A 17,946-nucleotide genomic window follows, 5' to 3' on the forward strand; every position below is an offset into this window, starting at 1 on the left:
GGCCTCCTGGTCACTTCCCCCGCCTCATACCAGCTGTCCTCCAACCTCCAGAGGCCTTGAGCTTCTGCTCCTCTTCAGCCTCTCCTCCCAGGCCTCCAGGCAAGGCCTCTGACCAGCCACCTACCCTGCTCTGGCCACGCAGCACCCCACCTCCTTTCCCTGCTCAATCCTACTTCCTGTGTGTCCCTGGAGGGTAAGCTGTGAGCGACGCGAGGGTAGGATGTGTCTGTGCTGTCCACCACTGTGTCCCCAGGAACCAGTCAGGGGGCCCAGTGCGTGGCAGGGGAACAGAGAATGACCAGGTGACTGCTGGTGGCTTGCGCTCCTGACACATGCCTGCCCAGGGCCTTCTCATTTCTCACTGTGTCTGCACGGTGATCCGGAAGGCACTGCCGCTGTGTCCCCATTGCCTGGATGAGGAAAGTGCACAGAGAGGCTGTATGCTTGCCCAACGTCCCAGGGCAGGTCAGAGGCAAAGGCAGCCCCAGACCTGGGCAGTCTGGAATGGGCCTGGGCTCTTGGTCTCCAAAGAGAACAGTCTCCTCTGGCTCAAAATAACCTCCAGATCCCTGTGCCTGGCAGTGACCGGCCCACACCTTCTTACCTGGTGACCTTCCTGCCTCTTTCCTGTACCAGCAGGTTCTGGTACGGCAAGCGCTGCTCCCTATAAGAGTGGGTCTTCCTGCCTCTGTGCTCTTGTCTGCTCTGTGGCTTCTGCCCCCGTGCGGTCAACCTCAGGCTCCTTCAAGGCCAGCTCAGTGGCCACCATCCCTGGAAGCCAGGGGGCTCTGCCCTCCTGCCCCTGTAGCTCTCTGCTTCCCTGGGTCCCTGCTAGCTTGTCCGGAGAGTCTGCTGTACCCGGGGGACTGCAGACGCCCAGAGCAGGCTCCGTCCTTCTACACCCCAGCCAGTCCCTTTCCTCAAAGCTCCCACTGCACAGGTGACCCTACGCCGATGACAGACTTCCCAGGCCAAGGGAAGGCCTGATAAAGTGGCATCACCCTGGCACAGACCCACACTGTGCCTTCCATCTGCCAGTCCTTTCTAATGGCAGCACAGAGAGGTGACAGACTGGCCCAGGGTCTTGCAAGGGACAGTCCCAGAGACTCGGACAGTTCAAAAACAAAGTCCTGAGCCCTGAGGTGGCAGTGCCCCGGCTATGCCCGCCTCACCTTCCCAGGAGACTCAACTTGACAGGTGCCACATCACACTCTAAGGGGACAAGGGAGATTTCTGCCCCTCAGATTGGACCAGGCAAACCCCTGTCCCTTTTGGGAGAGGAACACCCACGAGGTCGTCAAGGCTGTCTGCTGTCTGCTGTTTTTCAGGAGCATGACTCTCTCCAAGTGCACACGCAGCTGCGGCTTCAGGTTACCCGAGGGCCTGGAGAGCTGCATGGAAGGTTCCTCTTACTGTACACTGGGCCCCAACCTGTTTCCATGTGGGCTAAGTCTGGAAAATCCAGGAGCCTTGGCCTGGTGGGTTGGTGAGGCACACAGAGCCTCTCACGGGCAGATCACTGGCCAGCCTGGGAGCAGGACTGACGGCTTCCAGAGTGTTCGTAAGAATTGAGTGGGAGGAGCCTTAAACACCCATGTGACAGTAGACAGTAAGTCCTGTTCCCCGAGGGTCCTCTGAGAACCCCCAATGACACCAATATCTTATTTATCCACGTTTTCATAAGCCTCAGGCCTGATACTATTGCTTCCGTGAGGAGGAGAGAGGACACAGAATAGAGCCATATTCTTTCCAGGCCCATGGAAGCTGCCAGAGGGAACCTGCGAGGTCAATGGGGCGAGAGGCAGATGTGGCAAATAATCCCAGCCTGGGCTGCTCCAAATCCCATTTTAATCTCAAACGGAAGGACGCGGCACAGGGTCCTGCAGTGATCTTTGAACTATTTTCTCCAAAGACCTCTTAGGCCACCACACAAAAGGATCCTGAAGAACAGGTGGCATGGCTTCCCTCTTGGTTCGTCCCCACGCCTTGCCTCTGAGGCACCCCTGGGGACTCCAGGGCTCTAGGGTTCCCGGTCTGTAACCCACAGTGTCTTGAGGCCCTGGAGGACTTGGTGATTGCCCTGGGACATGTGTGTGACCCTCAGCGAGTCAGTCAGGTCCTGGGTCTGTTCAGCTGTCACACGGAGCCTGGTCTGGCCCCAGCTCCCTAGGGCAGTGGTCAGGATCTAACAAGAGGCTGGGAGCTGGGAGCCTAGAGAGAGGGAGATGTGGGGCAGCAGCTGGGCAAGCCCCACCCCTCCTGGCGTCTGCAGGAGCCCTGACACCTGGGGACCCAGGCCCAGCCTATTTTCCTGGGGCTCCTTTAAGACAATGACTCAGAACAGCCCCTCCTTCTCCAAGAGGAAAGGACAATGCAAGGGCACAAGGTCTCTGGCTCCAGGAAGGAAGCTCTGGTGGAGGGGTTTCCCGCCTGTCAGGGAGTGTGGGACAGGGCTGAGGGAGGAGGAAGAGACCACCGAGCTTCCCCAACATTCCCGATGCCACCGTAGCTCATGGTCTTCTCTGGGACACACGGCTGGTCCAGAACACGAGGCCACGCGGTATTCACTGTGAGTTCGCACTGCTCTGGAATCCTTGCCTGGGGATCCACAGATCAGATGAGGCCGCGGTCTCCCCAGAAGAGGGTCCCACGAGCGTCCATTCCTCACAGCCCCCACGGGGCTGGCTGCTCCTCCCGTGCTGTCTGTCATCACCTTGGTCACACCATCTTTGCCAGGAACCCTTCAATCTTGCCTTAGTCACGCACCTGCCTTAGCCCTACTCCTGGTTCCGCCTGGTTGCTGATTTGGGGGACACCGAGCATGCTCACTTGGCCCCTCAGAACTCTCTGTCCAAGGCCCTGTCCTCTGGGGGCCTCATTCTCTGCCTGCTGTCCGTGCGGGCACGTCACTGTGCTCTGCCCCTGCAGCAGGGAGGCTTGAGATCTGGGATAGGACCTCCCACGCTGTGATGCACAGGGACCCAGCTGTGCCACATGCACATGACCAGAGTCAGGTCACATGCTCCCACTCAGCCTCCAAGGAACAGAGCCGGGGTCTGGCTCTCTATCTGCCTCCCCAGTCCACTGGTTTGGAACTCGGGAAGTAAAGAGAGGGGTACTATTTCTACTTCTCCAAAGCCTCCAGCACTTAATCAGTACTTTTTTCCAATAAACTATGGGGAACTCCTAGCCACAATTATATTGCATAAAAGGTCTAACACTTAGTAGATGCTTAGGAAAGTTTGCGGATATTGGAACATTGATCAAGGGTAAGAGCGGGGCGACCATTTCTGTGGCACAGGTCATAGAGAATCAAAGGTCAGAAAAGCTAGGATAACTGAAATTTCCCTGTCCCTTCCAGCAGGGCTAAATCCAAATTTTAAAAATTAACCAACAAGGGCCTGTGAACTTACGAAGAGCTGTCAGAACTTGTACAGGGGGAAGGGGGCTCTGGGAACTTGGAGCCAATCAGCCAAAGGAAGAACTCACTTGGGAGCAGGCAGGGCCTGCCCACACAGGTGGCACTGCAGGCACTCTCTAGGTGACAGCCTGTCCTGCTGCAGCAGCTGAAAGTCTCCAAGTGAGGGGTGCGCAGGGTCATGGCACGCTCCGCCTCTCAGAGCTCAGCAGCTCTGCATATTCTCTACAGACTCCCTTGGTTTGGCTTGGGGACAGGTTACTGGAGAGATGCCAGGATAAAACCTCCCCACGTACCAACCTTCCACGGTTCCCCGTTGTGGATGAATGTGACCCAAACATTCCTGCTGAGCATTCAAAACGAGGGACTGCTACCTTCCAGACTGCTTCCCTTCCTCTGCTCCCCAGCTCTGCCAGGCCCAGCGGCCACCTCTGCCCAGGCCACTCCCTTGGCCCACAGGCCTCCGCACGCGGCCCCCGCAGACAACCCAGGTGCACCACTCTCCTGCTCCCGTTCCTCCACTGCCCTCAGGTGCTCTGGGACAGCCCTCGCCATCGCCCATGAGATGCTGCCGTGCTCCTGCAGGGCCTGGGGGAGTCCGCGCTCTGCCCTGCCCAAGCCCCTGACTCTGCTTGTGCACTGACGGCCGCCGCCTTCTTTGCTTGTACCAGGGATTGAACCCAGGGACGCCTTAACCCAAGCCACATCCCAAGCCCTTGGTATTTTTATTTTGAGACAGGATCTCACTAAGGCTTAGGGCCTTGCTAGGTTGCTGAGGCTGTCTTTGAACTTGCCATCCCCCTGCTTCAGGCTCCCAAGCCGCTGGGATTACAGGTGTGCACCATTGGGCCTGGTGCGGATGGCCTTCTGGAAGCATCTGCTGAGCCAAGCTCGGGAAAGTGAGGTGCAGAGGGCTGAGCTGGGTGGTGAGGCTGGAGGACTGCTTCTCTCTTGAGAAGTGGTGTTCCCAGGGGGGACCCAGTGCTAGACAAACCCGTGTCCCTGATCCAGTCATCCATCTAATACTTGGCAGGCCTGCCTCACGTCGGCTGTGAGGTGCTGGCCTTGGGCAGCACGGTGGACCCCGCTGTAGGCTGGGCCTGCTGGAGGGCTGAGTCGGCCTGGGGAGTTTGAGGACACCCTTCTCTATTCATAAACGTGCCTCAGTCAGTCACGCCAGCTCCCTCAGGGGGCTTAGTCTGCTCAGAGGCGACACCTTTTAGGAAAGTCCCTCAAAGGCGCAGCCTGTGTGAAGCAGCCCCAAGCACTGTGCCTAGGTCGGGTGCCAGTGTCGGCACATCTGGCAGGGGGCTGAAGGGAAGGAGGTACTCCGTCGTTCACTCCCAAGGCATGCAGAGGGACAGGAAGGCAGGCTGGCAGGCCCTGACCCCCTAAACTCTGCTTCCCCAGGGAGCCATGCCCTGGAGGGCAGGGGTGTCCTGCCAGGGTGAACGCGGGGTGCTGCGGCAGAGGGCGCCCCTGGAGCACCTCTCATGTTCCCACGAACTTTCTCCACATGGAAATCAGCAGGCAGGCCAAGGGGACAGCGGCAGGGTACCGGTGGGCTCCTTGTCACCTCTTGAAGAGGCCTCGCCATCATCAGCTCTGCTGCTTGGGGAAGGCAGGAAGAAGAGGAGTGGCTCTGTTCCCAGGCGTCGCTCTGCCCTGAACTTCTCTGAGCCAGGCCCCCAGCGCGGCTCTGCAGTCCCAAAGCCGAACACGGTGCTGTCCTCACGTAGGGCCCAGCCAAATGCCTTTGCCAGGGCCGAGGCTGCAGGATGGCCATTTATCTCCAAGCCTCTGTCTGGCTATCCGTGTGTTGAGAGTGAGTCCTTCCTGGGGGCGTGGGGGAAGTGAGACACGCAGCTTGTCCTCGAGCCCATTGGTGACACACTTCGTCCCTTCCAGGCTGTGACCCAGCTGTTCTGCCTCTCAATTCTTCCGCAGCAGCCCCGTCCCCTGGCAGAACTTGCTTCATCATTCAGAGAGAAGCCAGCAGCCAGCACAGCAGACCTCAAGCCTCTTCCTGCCACCAGTGGACAAGCCTGTCTGTCCTCTGTACCTGCCACTCTGCACCCCTGTGGGGCTGGGGGTCAGCCCTCTGCCTGGGCCCTGGCCTCTGAGACCCTCACCTTCTGGGAACTTCCGTCCACTGTCTTCTGGCTGCTCTTCCTCAGCACCCTGACCAGCAACCAGTGACCAGTGAGCTGCTCTCAGCATCCTGCACCCCCTGCTCCCTGCTCAGGCCTGTCCCTGCTCAGAGGGCTTGTTCCTGCAAGGATGCTGCCCCCTCTGCCTCCGTGTCCTCACCTGCCACGTGATGTGCACCCCACACCAGATGGCTTTCAGCTCCACCATCCCAACAAAACCAGTCTTGTCCTGGTCCCCAGTACCTCCCATACACCACATCCAACAAACGCTCCGTCTCCGTCACACCCAGCTGCTCAGCAGCACCGCCCTTCAAAGTAGTGACTTTAATGGCGACAGGCTGAGAGCGCCACAGCATCATCTTGTGTGACCGTCCCACTCTGCATTTTGTGAGGACATGAAAGCACCCGGGTCCTTCACTGTGCCATGGGTGCCTTCACACCCCCTCTGGCACCTGTCCCACGTTCTCCCCCTTGCTGACCACTCCCTAGTTCCTGGGGCTTTTCCTCCCCTCTCCACACAGCCAACGCAGGGGGCTCAGGCCTCAGTCTGGTCCTCTCCTTCTCCACCTTCATTCTCTACTTAGGCCTTCTTGTGGCATCTGTTGGCTTTAAATCCCAACTCTCACATGTATGTTTCCAGTCTGAATCTGAAATGCGATGCAAATACTCAGCCGCCTCTGTGGCATTGTCACTTGCATGTCTTTGGACATCTGACATTTCCAAGTTCAAACAGGACTCTGGACTCTCCTCCCAGGACATCAGGTCTTCCCCGCGCTGCCTCACTGGGCGAAGTGGCATTGCCCGCACCACTCGCTCAAGCCCCGAGCTTGGGATTCTTCCTGCATTCCTCCTTTTCCGTCACCTTCACCTCATCCACCAGCCAGACCCTTCTCCCACCCACGGCAACCACTTGGGACCAAGGGTCCCAACAACTGTCCTCCTGCTTCTTCGGTTCTGGCGTGGCTGCCTTCCAATCCCTCTCCGCTTGTAGCTGCAATGAGCTTTTAAAAACTCAGTCGGGTCCTTTCACGCTCCTGCTTCAAGTTCTTGACGAGCTTTTAGGATTGGGTTCAAAGATCTTAACATGGCTCTTGAGGCGCAGCACATTGACCCCAGCTCGCTACCTCCCCTTGGGCCACCTCCATCTTACTCTTAAGCTTCCTGCCCCAGGGCCCTTCACTTCTCAGAGCTCGTGCTGTCTTTAGGCCTTCCCAGCGTGCTGCCTGGGCCTCCCTCCATCATCCCTGGCCAATGCTAATTGAGCTTCCAGTCTCTTCTCGGATGTGTGCAGGCCTCCTCTGCCCTGCTGGGGTGAGGCCTTTTGTTCCCCGGGGTCAGACAGCCTGCATTGCTCCTTCCTGACACTTGATACTGTGAGGCTTGGGTGCTTCTGTAGCCGTTTTGTTCGCACCTGTGAACTCCGTGAATGCAGGGACTGCGTCTATCGTCATGACCACTGAACCACAGAGCCGGACACACAAAGAGATGCGCAGGGATAGTGGGCTGAACAACTGGGGTCTAGTGAGGGTTACAGCAAGGTTCTGGGTCACCCTGGAATGCAGGCTACCTGGCATGAGAGCCATGCAAACTCAGGTTAGTGACTTGATGGCTGGGTCTCAGCTTCTTTATGTGGGGTGAGTGGGGTGCAGAGGGTACCCTCCAATGCCAGGCCACGATGAGAACCAAATAAGCTAAGACACAGAAAGGCCTTGCAATAGCATCTGGACATGCGCTGTCTTGGGAAAGCTACCCGCAAGCCGTCGACCATTAACCAAGCCCCAAGGAAGTGGGGGCTGGTGGGCGGAGCTGACCCATCTAGACCAGCACCAGACCTGCCCAGGCTGGCCCCTGGGACTTCAGGTCTCTCTCACAGGTGCTCCCTGTACCCGTATGTATGCATATGGCAGGTCTGGGAGCAGTCTTCGTCTCATCACGGAGGACGTGCCACAGGAACACCCCTTGGCCCTGTTCAGGCAACCTCCTGTGCCTGGGAGGAGCCTGGGAGTGGGAAGGAAGAAGGCGACAGGTGAGGCCAGAGGCACAGAACCTGTGAGTACCAGGACTTTAAATTCCCAGCAGGAATCAGAAAATCTGATCTTGCACATCTAAGAATAGCCGCTGGTTTCGGCTGTGAGAGGTGCCAAAGTGAAAGCTATAATTATTAGTAAGTAACAAGCAAAAATTAACCACCTACCACCAAGTCATTTTTAGCTGCCATCCCAATGTGGGACTTGAAAGATGGGTACCCAGGAGCTGTGTGGCTTGGAAAGGGTCTGGTCCAACTTGGAATTACCATGACTGCATGAGCTCCTGAGGCCCACAGAAGAAGGGCTGTGGTTCTGAGGAAGTCTGTACTAAGAGTCGTGCCCTGCGTCTGCTCCAGGGGCACTGCATGGATGCTCACATCTGTCTGCCTGGGTCCCTGCTGCAGAGTGGAGGGAAGACCCTCCCCCTGACCTTCTGTACAACACAGTGTATATGCAAATGGAACTTTCAGAGACCAGAATGGGTAGCGCTTTCTAAATACTATGGGAAGAACAGATGCTAGAGGAAAAATGATTGATAAATGTGTTCAGGGGGAAAAAGACAAACAAACAAACAAACAAACAAAAAAAAAACCCCAAATCTGGGCACCTACCACAGACATAAAGCATATAATAAACACTTATGAGTAAAAAAGGAAACTCAGGGTCTAAAGTCATACAGGGCAAATGCCATGAGCAGTCAATGGAAATGCCATTTTCCAGGTACTGGGCTGGCAAAGACCTAGGATTCTGAGGTTCTGTGCTGTTGGCAAGCAGGGAAGAAAGCAGACAGCATGCATCGTTGACTGGGCTGGACCTTGGTATGACTCCACAGAGGGCAATGTGACAAACTATCAAAATTAGGGTGTGCACAGCCTTTGACCCAGCAGTGCTACTTTTTGGAGTTTACCTTTGAAATACAGAACAATATAGGTGAGGATATTTCTTGAAACGTTGTAACAGCAAAGTACTAGAAATGGACTAACCCTTAATCAACGGAGCACTGGTTAGAGGATTTCCACAGCGTGGATTTATACTGTGCAGCTGTGGATTTACACGGTCAGTCTCATAAGTGCTGACGCAGCAGCCTCCCAGGCACACTATCAAGAGGACAGCTGGGACACCACACAGCGTGGGCAAGGTCTCTGGAAGGTGCACAGAACACCACCCACCTGCGACAGGTGTCTGGGGCCGAGGGATAAGGGAAGCCTTTCACTTTACATCCTTCCTACTTTTCAATCATGTACCACATGAGTGTGCTCTTTGAGAATAATTTAGATGCACGAACCACAGAAACAGGTCCAAAACAACCAAGGGACAAACTTGCACAGCCCAGGCCAGCTCAGCTACCAGGTGTCCTGCTGAGTCTAAGGCCCCGGGGCCAGGTGTCCAGGACTGAAGAGAAGGTGCTGAGGGAAGGGGAGTCCACCACACAGGACCCTCTATGGGCAAGCATCCCTTGTCTCCTGGGTCTGTACTACAGGCTGTGTCTTTGGTCTGTTCCCTCACCAAGTGGTGAGAGGCTCTGGTGTCCTGCTCATGATCTTCTTGCCATTAGATGCATATATAAGTGTCCCAGGAACCCTCTGATATAGCATACAGAATCTCAGAGTGACCTTCCCGCAAGATCAAAACTAGGGCCACAAGCCCAGTTGGTGGTGTACACTTCTAATTCCAGCTACACGGGAGGCTGAGGCAGGAGGATGGCAAGTTCCAGGCCATCCTGGGTAACTTAGCCAGTCTCTGTCTCAAAATAAAAAAAATAAAAAGGGCTAAAGATGCAGCTCAGAAGTAGGGTGCTGGTCTAGCATGCACAGGCCTGGGTTCAATCCCAGTCTGTCAGAAATCCCATCTTTAGCCGGAGCTCCCACGCTCAGCTCCCTGCTACCCTCAGTTCATCAGAAAAGCAACCAAGAGAAGAGAGGCCCATGCCTGCCCAGGAGCACCAGGGCCCTGGGTGTCAGGACTTGATTTGATTTCTGGAAAGCATGCAAAATCTATGGGATCTGGAAGTATCACTGGAGCCAATGACACACAGGAAGCAGAAGTGACCTGGTTTTGATCTACTGTCAACTGAGGACACCTTTCTTTTGTCCTTCAGAGCCCCAGAGCTCAAACCTTACATGATACATGCTGAGAGTTCAGTGGAAACTGTTTTCTCCTGAGTTCACCTCTTTGAAGACTATGTGGACAACAGGACACGGTCCCTTTCTTTAAAGAGTCAGTGTGGCACAGATCCTAAGACCCCAACTGGTTCTATGCATTCCTACTGTACTCAGGGCTCACTCCGTGTGTGCAGTATGCACAGGTCTAAGAGGAAAGCGTGGCAGTTGCTTTATGCAGTTCAATGCCAGCCTGTAGAACATTAAAAACATGCTCATTAACTAGTAATGAGAACTTTATTCTGTCCTATAGGCCACAGCAATGAGCAATGATGCTTATGGGACTATATAAAAATTTAAGGATAGTTCCAAACTATAATCTTAGCCACGAGTTCTTCAGTGTTGTAATAAGCAGCTGCAGAATGGCCTCCTCGAGTCGAGGCAGGCCCCACAGACAGGCAAGTCCTGGATGACCGAGTGAGGGGCAGCAACCACAAGGCAAAGCTCTCTGGAGCCTCATGGCCCTCAGGCCATTAAGTTTTCAGTGGAACAAGCAAGAGAAGCAGCCCTCTGGGCTCTAGACTCTGGCCCTTCAAAACTCCACTTCAAGCCCCATTTAAAAGACAGTTCTGCCCTCACATCAGCCTGGAGGCTCAGTGAGGCTTCCCGGCCCTGGACACCAGGCCATGTTCCTCGCTCTCTCCTCCATGATCTGTTTAGGGAGGAGACTGAATGGGATGGTACCAGAATCCTAAGCTGGGTCTGGCTCTTCTGTCAGAGCTGGGAGGAGGCGTGTGTCCCTGCTGCGCCCTGGCCCTGTCTGTGACCTCTTTGGGAAAAAGGCCCAACGCTGGGGCAAGAATAATCAGACACTCATGAATCAGCCTCTCTGTACTTCTGCTCAGAAGAATCTAACTTGTTAATTTACTGTGGTTGTTATGGCTCAATTAAAGATGCCAACACAGAATGCCGACTGCTGGACTCCGGGACCGCCAAAGGTCAGGTCGATCCAGCTGGGCTTGCACACGCAGCTCCACCAAGGTGACACCCTCGGCTGGACACCATGCAGTCAGCCCTGGCAAAAAGCAGTAAACAGATGTGCAACTGGTGGGGGGCCACACCCACCCTCTTGGTGACCTTTGGTGTCACACTGTGGGTGGAGCCTCAGAAGGCCTCATCAGGATCATGCAGACCAAGCAATAAAACTCAGGGACAGAAGTTACCTTTCATGTAAAAGTAGAAATATGCAAGTAAATCAACAGCCATCATTTCCTGAGGAGGCCTGTGTGGTAGGATTCTCATTGCCAAGGTGCCCACGTGCTGGACTTCCTTCTGAGCTTTCCGGCTGTGCAGAAGTATCCTGAGCCAGCTGGCTGCCACAGGGAGCTAGGGCAGGTGCCCATACCTGCTTCCAGGCCAGTTTTTAGACCCGTGGCTGCTGCCACTGCCTCCCTCTCTGTAGGTCACCCATGGTGCCATCAGAGGGGAGTGAGGACACCAGACACACTGCCCCTACCCTGGCTTTGATAGACATCTGTGTCATTAACACCCTTTGTCCCCTCTCCTGGAGATTCCTTGGCAGCTGCAGTGTGTCAGACTTTATGCTCATCACGTATTACTCTAACCCCCCACGCAGATGAGGGAACTGAGGCAGAGAGGTCAAGACAGATCTCAAGTCTACTCAGTCAGTACGCAGCACAGCTGGGGTTCCAAGTCACCCACAAGGACAATGTGGAGTGTAGCTCTGGTCCATCTTCAGCACAAACCCTGCACCCCACATGGCAAACTCCCCAGGAATCCTGAGTCCCAGTCACAAAACCTCTCCTGGACGGATGCCCACTCTGGGCCAGGCTTCGGGTCAGGTGTAGACACGGAGGGATGGTGAGAAATAGTAACTCATGGCTCCTGAGAAGAAGTACCAGTTTGGTGCTTGACTTCAGATTCTGATTTCTCCCCATGAGGGGTCCTGGCTAGACAGCTGAGTGCCGGCAGGACCCTGCAGCCTCTGGCACAGGAGTGGGTTGTGGGGGTGGGTGGGTGGAAGGAGAGGAAAGAGCTGTACCTGCGTGGAGCCAGATCTGTGCCAACGTCATCCAGGGGTGTAGTGGGCCCTGCTTGGGGGCGCTGCTCTGCAGGGACGAGGCCACTTCCGACAGTGCCTGCTCCACTCTTGAGGCTGCTACTGACGTGGCGTGGACGGAGCCTGTGGGAAGTTTCGAGAAGACTGTATGAGGAGCACAAAGGCAGACCAACAACACCCTGGGCAGACAGCCCCTCCCGGACACGGACACAAGTGCGCACGCTCACACAGCCCTTCCCAGGACGTTTCTGAGTCTCCGCCCATAAAGAAGTCAGGGCCCCGGTGGCTGGAACCTTGCTTTCCTCCTTTTGCCTGGGCTGATCCTGCAGTCAACACGCAGAGCGCATGCTACGCCAAGGGCTCCCTCCAGGAGCTCAGCATGGCGCGGTGAGTGTCGGGAGCAGGAAGGGGGGCTCTAGACACATAGCAGTGACACGGTGCTAACAATCGGCATAAATGAAGTGCCATGAAGGGACGTTACAACGCACCCTGTAAGGGCCTAAACTCAACTCTACAGGAGAGGGCGGGGCACCACGCTTGCCTCCAGGGCAGCCTCTGGAGTAGCCGGGTGGCCATTCTCAGGACAGACCCTGCAACCTCCCGTGTCATTAGTGGAGCCGAGCCTTTGAGAGGTGGGTGACTCCACTGGACAGGGAACCGTATCCTATGACATGGCCCGCAAACTGCAGAAAGAGGACCCTTTGTCCCAGGTTAAGCTAGCATCTATCCTTAAGGCTCATACCAGACTCGAGGAGGATGGCTTGCAGCTAAGACGCCCGGGCTCAGAACCTGCCTGACTCTTCCGTAAAACCTGCTGCCCTGAGAGCTAAGGAAAGAGACCACCAAGCACAGGTGCCAGGCAAAAGGCCGAAGTGCCTCACAGAGGACCCGACGAGAGGAGACCACCTCCTTAAACAGGGCTCGCTCCCCACCTGTCCAACGCTCTTGGAGGTGTGACTGTGGAACTGACAGCAGGATTTGCAGTTATTTTGAATTTAAAACTGTCAATGTTTATATTTACCTGCAATGTTCTTAATTTATAATTCATCAGGAAGCTCAGTACAGAGAGACACATCTCAACACGGTTAGTGGTAACTCTCATGAAGTTTAAAACAGTGAAAATACGCAAAGATAAATGCTGATAATGGAGTTGTGGGTGGGACCTCTAATCCCAGCAGCTTGGGGGGCTGAGGCAGGAGGATCATTTTAACCAAGTTTGAGATAAGCTTATGCAACATAATGAGACCCAGTCTCAAAATTTAAAAATGCTGACTATGCAAACAAAGCAAGTTCATTTGCCTCTGGATAATACAAAATTATAAAGATAATTTCAGCTGGGATTTGGAATGCACCTTCATTTATTGACTTTAACTGGCTGTGTTGTTTTGACTATTCTAACATGATAGCAGTGTGGGTTCCTCTAAATACACTTAAATCCTTTGGTGGGTTGTGGATGTAAATCAAATCTACCAAAGGGAAGGCATTCTACCTTCCACGGGTGGATAATCCATAGACAGGCCCCAAGGATGCCTGTGAAGATAACCACTTGGAGGAAAGACCTCAGGAGTGTGCCAGAGGGGACACAGTCACCCAGAAAAGGCAAATGAGGCCACGGCGAGAGTCTAAACTGATAGCATTCATGACACAGGCTAACCTACAAAGTCTGGCTATGAAGTTGGACAAATACGTCTAGCTATCTTTTGGCAATCTAAAGAGCAAAATGATTAAGCTGCCATGGATATTTTGATCTTATTTTGTTTGATAGAAAGCAATATTTTAACTTGGATAAGAAGGACTTGATGTGGCTTCCCTGAGACCTTCAGTAGCAATGATGAGTTAAATAGATGACTATCCCAGAGGTGGCTGTTGCTGTATCTGCCATTACCAAGCTGGTCTGTCTGAAACGGGGATTCTCAACATGGACTTCACATCACAGTCACTGGAAGGTTAGAAATTGTGGTGTTGCAAGGACAGCCTACACCAGAGGAGTCACTAACTCTTGAGTCAGGATGAGGCATCCACTTGGTGACCACCCCCAGGTCAGGAAAGCCTGGGCCCAGGCTGGCGGCTGAGTGCTGAGACCTCCCTGTAGCCCATGGTCACCCGGGCAACAGACTTCCAAGAGCTTGTTCCCCAGAACAGACGGTCTCGGACTAGGCTTCAGAATCCCTTTGGATTCTGGAAAATTATCAGACACTAATGGGATTTATGTGGGTTTTATCTATGGATACATATTTACCACATTAGAAACTAAAACTGAAACAGGTCTATAATATTCAGTCATTGATTCATTTAAAAATGATAATGTTCTAGGGTTATAGAAGAATTTGACAAAATTCCTACCAGCTTCTATGAATCCTTTGCCTCAAGGACTTGTGGCTTTTGAAGGGATCATTTTTGCTTTTTGGATTAACTATTTTGTTTATTTGGTCCCCAAATGAACTAATCAAAACCTATTGTCAAAGTTCCTTCACTTTGTGAGATCTACCTGTGACTAAGTTCATTCTTAGCCTAGCAGTCGCGCTCCTGTGAAAGAGGTCTGGCAGAGGAGGAGGCCGACCTTGGCAGTGGGCTGGGCCTCAGCCATGGGGAGCAGGTCATTCAGGATCTGTGATTAGCACTTTGCACATGTGAATCTCCAGGCAGGGAACAATGTTTTCTGCGTTGTTTAGGTGGCAGAATCGAGACTCGATGAGGTCATGTCACTATCCAAAGTCACAGAGCCAAGTGGTGGCAAAACCAGGACTGACCTGGCCTGACTCGAGATCCAGCCTCTGAGTCCAGCTCCGGGGCCACCTCCTCCAGGGAGGTGGCTGCGACCTTCAGTTCCTCCCTGCAGGGAGGCCTCCTGGCGTCCTTGTGGCTTCTCTGTGGCTGTCGCTGTCACTGTGTGGCAGGACAGGAGGCAGGGTGTGTCCTCTGCTTCGGACTCTGCAGAGACCAACTGTGCCAGGCCCACCCTCAGCGGGAGGTGGACACCGTGGGTCAGCCGGACAGCAGCAGAAACAGACGACGTCACCGTGTGACATTTGGGAGAATAGCCCCCGCCTGGGGATGTGTGTCTGCATGTTCCACCTCCCCCCATGAAGCCTCAGAGGCCGGACCCGTCACCGTCTCCAAGGGCCTTCTGGTGCAGTTGCTGTCCCTTCTATCAGTCTGGACTGACAGTCTCGGTGGCAGATGATCAAACATCGGGTGTCTTTCAGTGACTCCCCGTCGACGTAACTAGCCCACTAAAACAGAACGAAGGGCAGCAGGTTCTCCAGAAGTACTTCTTCCAGCGGAGTCGCCTCCTGGTCACACATCCTCCACAGGGCCCCAGCCTTCACGTTCTGAACCAGGGTGACATTAGAGCATCTGGAGATTTATTAACAACAGCAGGTGACTAACGACGATGGTGAAATGACCCAAGAGTCAGCCTCCGCTACTCCAGGCAATAACACCGTAGATAAAGGTCTTCCACGGGATTGGGATTCGGGGCAGAGTACAAAACAAACCAAAACAACCTGCGTCTCACTGTCTCACAGGACTGAGGTGGTGCCAGTGGGGACCCTGGACTTTGATTCAGGCAGGTCAACCATGAAAACGCTGGCTCTGACCCACACACGTCAAGGGAACCCTTCTTTCTCGTCAAAGCCACGGCCTCCCTGCATTGTATACACTCACTGATGCAAACGAACAAACTGAGACTTACAAAAGGAAGCAGAAGGAAAAATAGAGGACATATTTCCAATTTAAAATCCAAGTCTGGAGAGATGCTTCCAATCACCAAGCTCATGGGCGAGTGGGGCCGGTGCCCGCTGCTCTGCATTTCTTATTTTTCACCCTAATTGGAGAAGGTGCTCATCACCACCATGCCTGGAGGCCGTGTGCGGCTGCTGGGCTCCACCAGTGACGCGTCGTCCCTTCGCCTCAGGACGCAGGGGCTTGGAGAAGCCACTGTGCTGAGCAGTGATGTAGGCAGGCAAGAGTACGTCCACAAATCTGGCCCAAGCTCTGTGACCTAATTGCCAGAACAGTCCAGGACACAGATGCTGGAGCTGAGGTTCAGGGAATTTCCTCCGGCCAGTGGCTTCCCGCCCGGACCATCTCAGACACCTGACCCAGAGCAAAGTGCCACCTCAAGAACTGCTCTGCCTCCGCATCCAGGGCTTTCCTCTAGGTTCCCCCTGATGATGGGGGTGTGGGGGGGTACCAGGAACTGCGCTGGAAAGACCTTCACCAAGCCAAGAGGACCGGGAGCCAAGGCCGCCGATCTCCAGACGCTGCGAGTCCATGCTCCGAGCCTGTCCCAGCTCTCCCACCGCGCGCAGAAGCTCGCTGAGAGACCCTGCGGCAGCACGACGCTGACGACAGCCGGCTCAAACGCTCGGCAGCGGAACCTCTCCAACGCGCCTTTTCCACTGAAGCAGACTCCCGGTTGACCTCAGTGAGACTTCGAATGTGGCAGCCAGGCATGAGCCCTACTTTACCATTAAAGTTCACAGTTCAAAGGAATCCCAGAGCCAGGAATTTCAAGCACAAGGTAGAAAAAATTAAGTGGCTTTGGTTATGTCGGATCACTGTGGGTTTTCACGGTGGGTCCCCAAACTCTTGGCAGGTTTCTATTTCAGTTACCCTTTGGGCTTCCTCCTGGATTAGATAAGTGGCCTCGGTCTGAAGGACCCTGCACCTGCCCTCTCCCCTGGGGTCCTCACAGCATGGAGAGGATGAACTAGATCCCGGGTGAAAGGCGGCACGTCTCAGTGCCGGGAACAATGGGCAACTGTTCCATTATGTGCGACAGAAAGTCCTCTACCAGAGACCTAGGAGGACAGTCTGGCACGTGGATGCTCAGGTCCTGGGCAGCCCGCTGCCCCTCAGCCCTGGAAGGCTGGCTAACATGCACAAACACAGGAGAAGGCCAGGGCAGGTGGCCGCGTTCAGCGTCCCCTCTCCATTGTCACCCACATTCTTTCTGCCTCCTGCTGCCACGGCCAATACCTACCATCCCCCAACTGAGCCACTCCAGCTTCAGCCGTGCAGAATCACCTCTGTGTCTGTCTTGCTTCAGCCCCCAAATTATTCAGTCTTATCTGTGGATACAGTTTATTCAGCCTCTACTGCTTAGAAACCGTGCCACCAAAACAGAAGAGAAGGCAGCATCTCTGTCTCAAGATCCTGGGCACTCAACGCGATCCCGATGACTAAGCACTCTGCCAGCAGCCTGCTTAGAATTTTCATTTTAAAAGGAAACGAAAGAGTGTTTCTCGAGACCGGGCTAGGACACACACCAGTCCAACACTGCAGACTGCTGGCAGCCCGTGACCTTCTATCTTTACACCTGCCACTGTGCTTCAAGAACCAGAATGATCTGGGCAGAAGCGGAGAAGGCCAAGGTTTGGGAAGAGACAGGGGAGCCCACTCCAATTTCAGTCCCTGATTCAGGCATATTTTATCTGAAAATTTTTTTTTTTTTTTGGTACCAGGGATTGAACCCAGGAGCACTTGACCACTGAACCACATCCCCAGCCCTATTTTGTATTTTATTTAGAGACAGGGTCTCACTGAGTTGCTTAGTGCCTCACTTTTGCTGAGGCTGGCTTTGAACTCGTGATCCTCCTGCCTCAGCCTCCTGAGCTGCTGAAATTACAGGCATGCAACACTGCGCCCAACTCTGGATCTTTTTAAAATTTTCATTTCGTTGTTGCTGGGCTGGAACCCGGGGCCTCACACATGCTAGGTTAGTGCTCTACCACTGAGCTACATCCCAGGCCACCTCCGTTTTTTTCTCCATGAAAGTTTTGGTGGCCTCCCCTCTTGTGGGGAGTTAGGACCATCTCCATCTTTGCTAGAGGGTACATCTGCTTTTCTGGGGAGGCTGACTGGGGGTGGCTCCTTACTGTGCTGTCACAGGTCTCCTTTCCATAGAGGCTACTTCTCCATGCCATGTCCACCAGAGTGACCGGGGCTGCAGAGCTTCCTGGGCCACTACTGCCTCCCTCCTGAGCCCCGCTGCCAATGCTGCCTCCTGCTGCAGCTCCTGACAAGCAACTCTGGTCCTGGTTCTAAGTAGAACTTGCCTTTTTCTGAGTGCAGATCAGAATGGGACAGCCAAACCTGGCCCCAAGATGAGGTCACAATTTCCCAACAACTTGAACAGAGGATCCACCACAGTTTAACCCTGACAGGG

General features: G+C 54.3%; 1 protein-coding gene across 6 annotated transcripts in view; it reads right to left on the minus strand.

Annotated features, from left to right (window-relative positions):
- Nucleotides 1–17,946, minus strand: part of Ttc7b (tetratricopeptide repeat domain 7B) — a 232,194-nt gene that overhangs the window by 31,128 nt on the left and 183,120 nt on the right. For all 6 annotated transcript variants that reach the window (XM_047541992.1, XM_047541994.1, XM_047541995.1 and 3 more), the window contains one exon: nt 11,757–11,897. In XM_047541992.1, the coding sequence (XP_047397948.1) occupies nt 11,757–11,897 (141 nt within the window). The remainder of the gene's footprint in view (nt 1–11,756; nt 11,898–17,946) is intronic.

The sequence above is a fragment of the Sciurus carolinensis genome, chromosome 2, assembly GCF_902686445.1.
Source record: "Sciurus carolinensis chromosome 2, mSciCar1.2, whole genome shotgun sequence".
Lineage (NCBI taxonomy): Eukaryota > Metazoa > Chordata > Mammalia > Rodentia > Sciuridae > Sciurus > Sciurus carolinensis.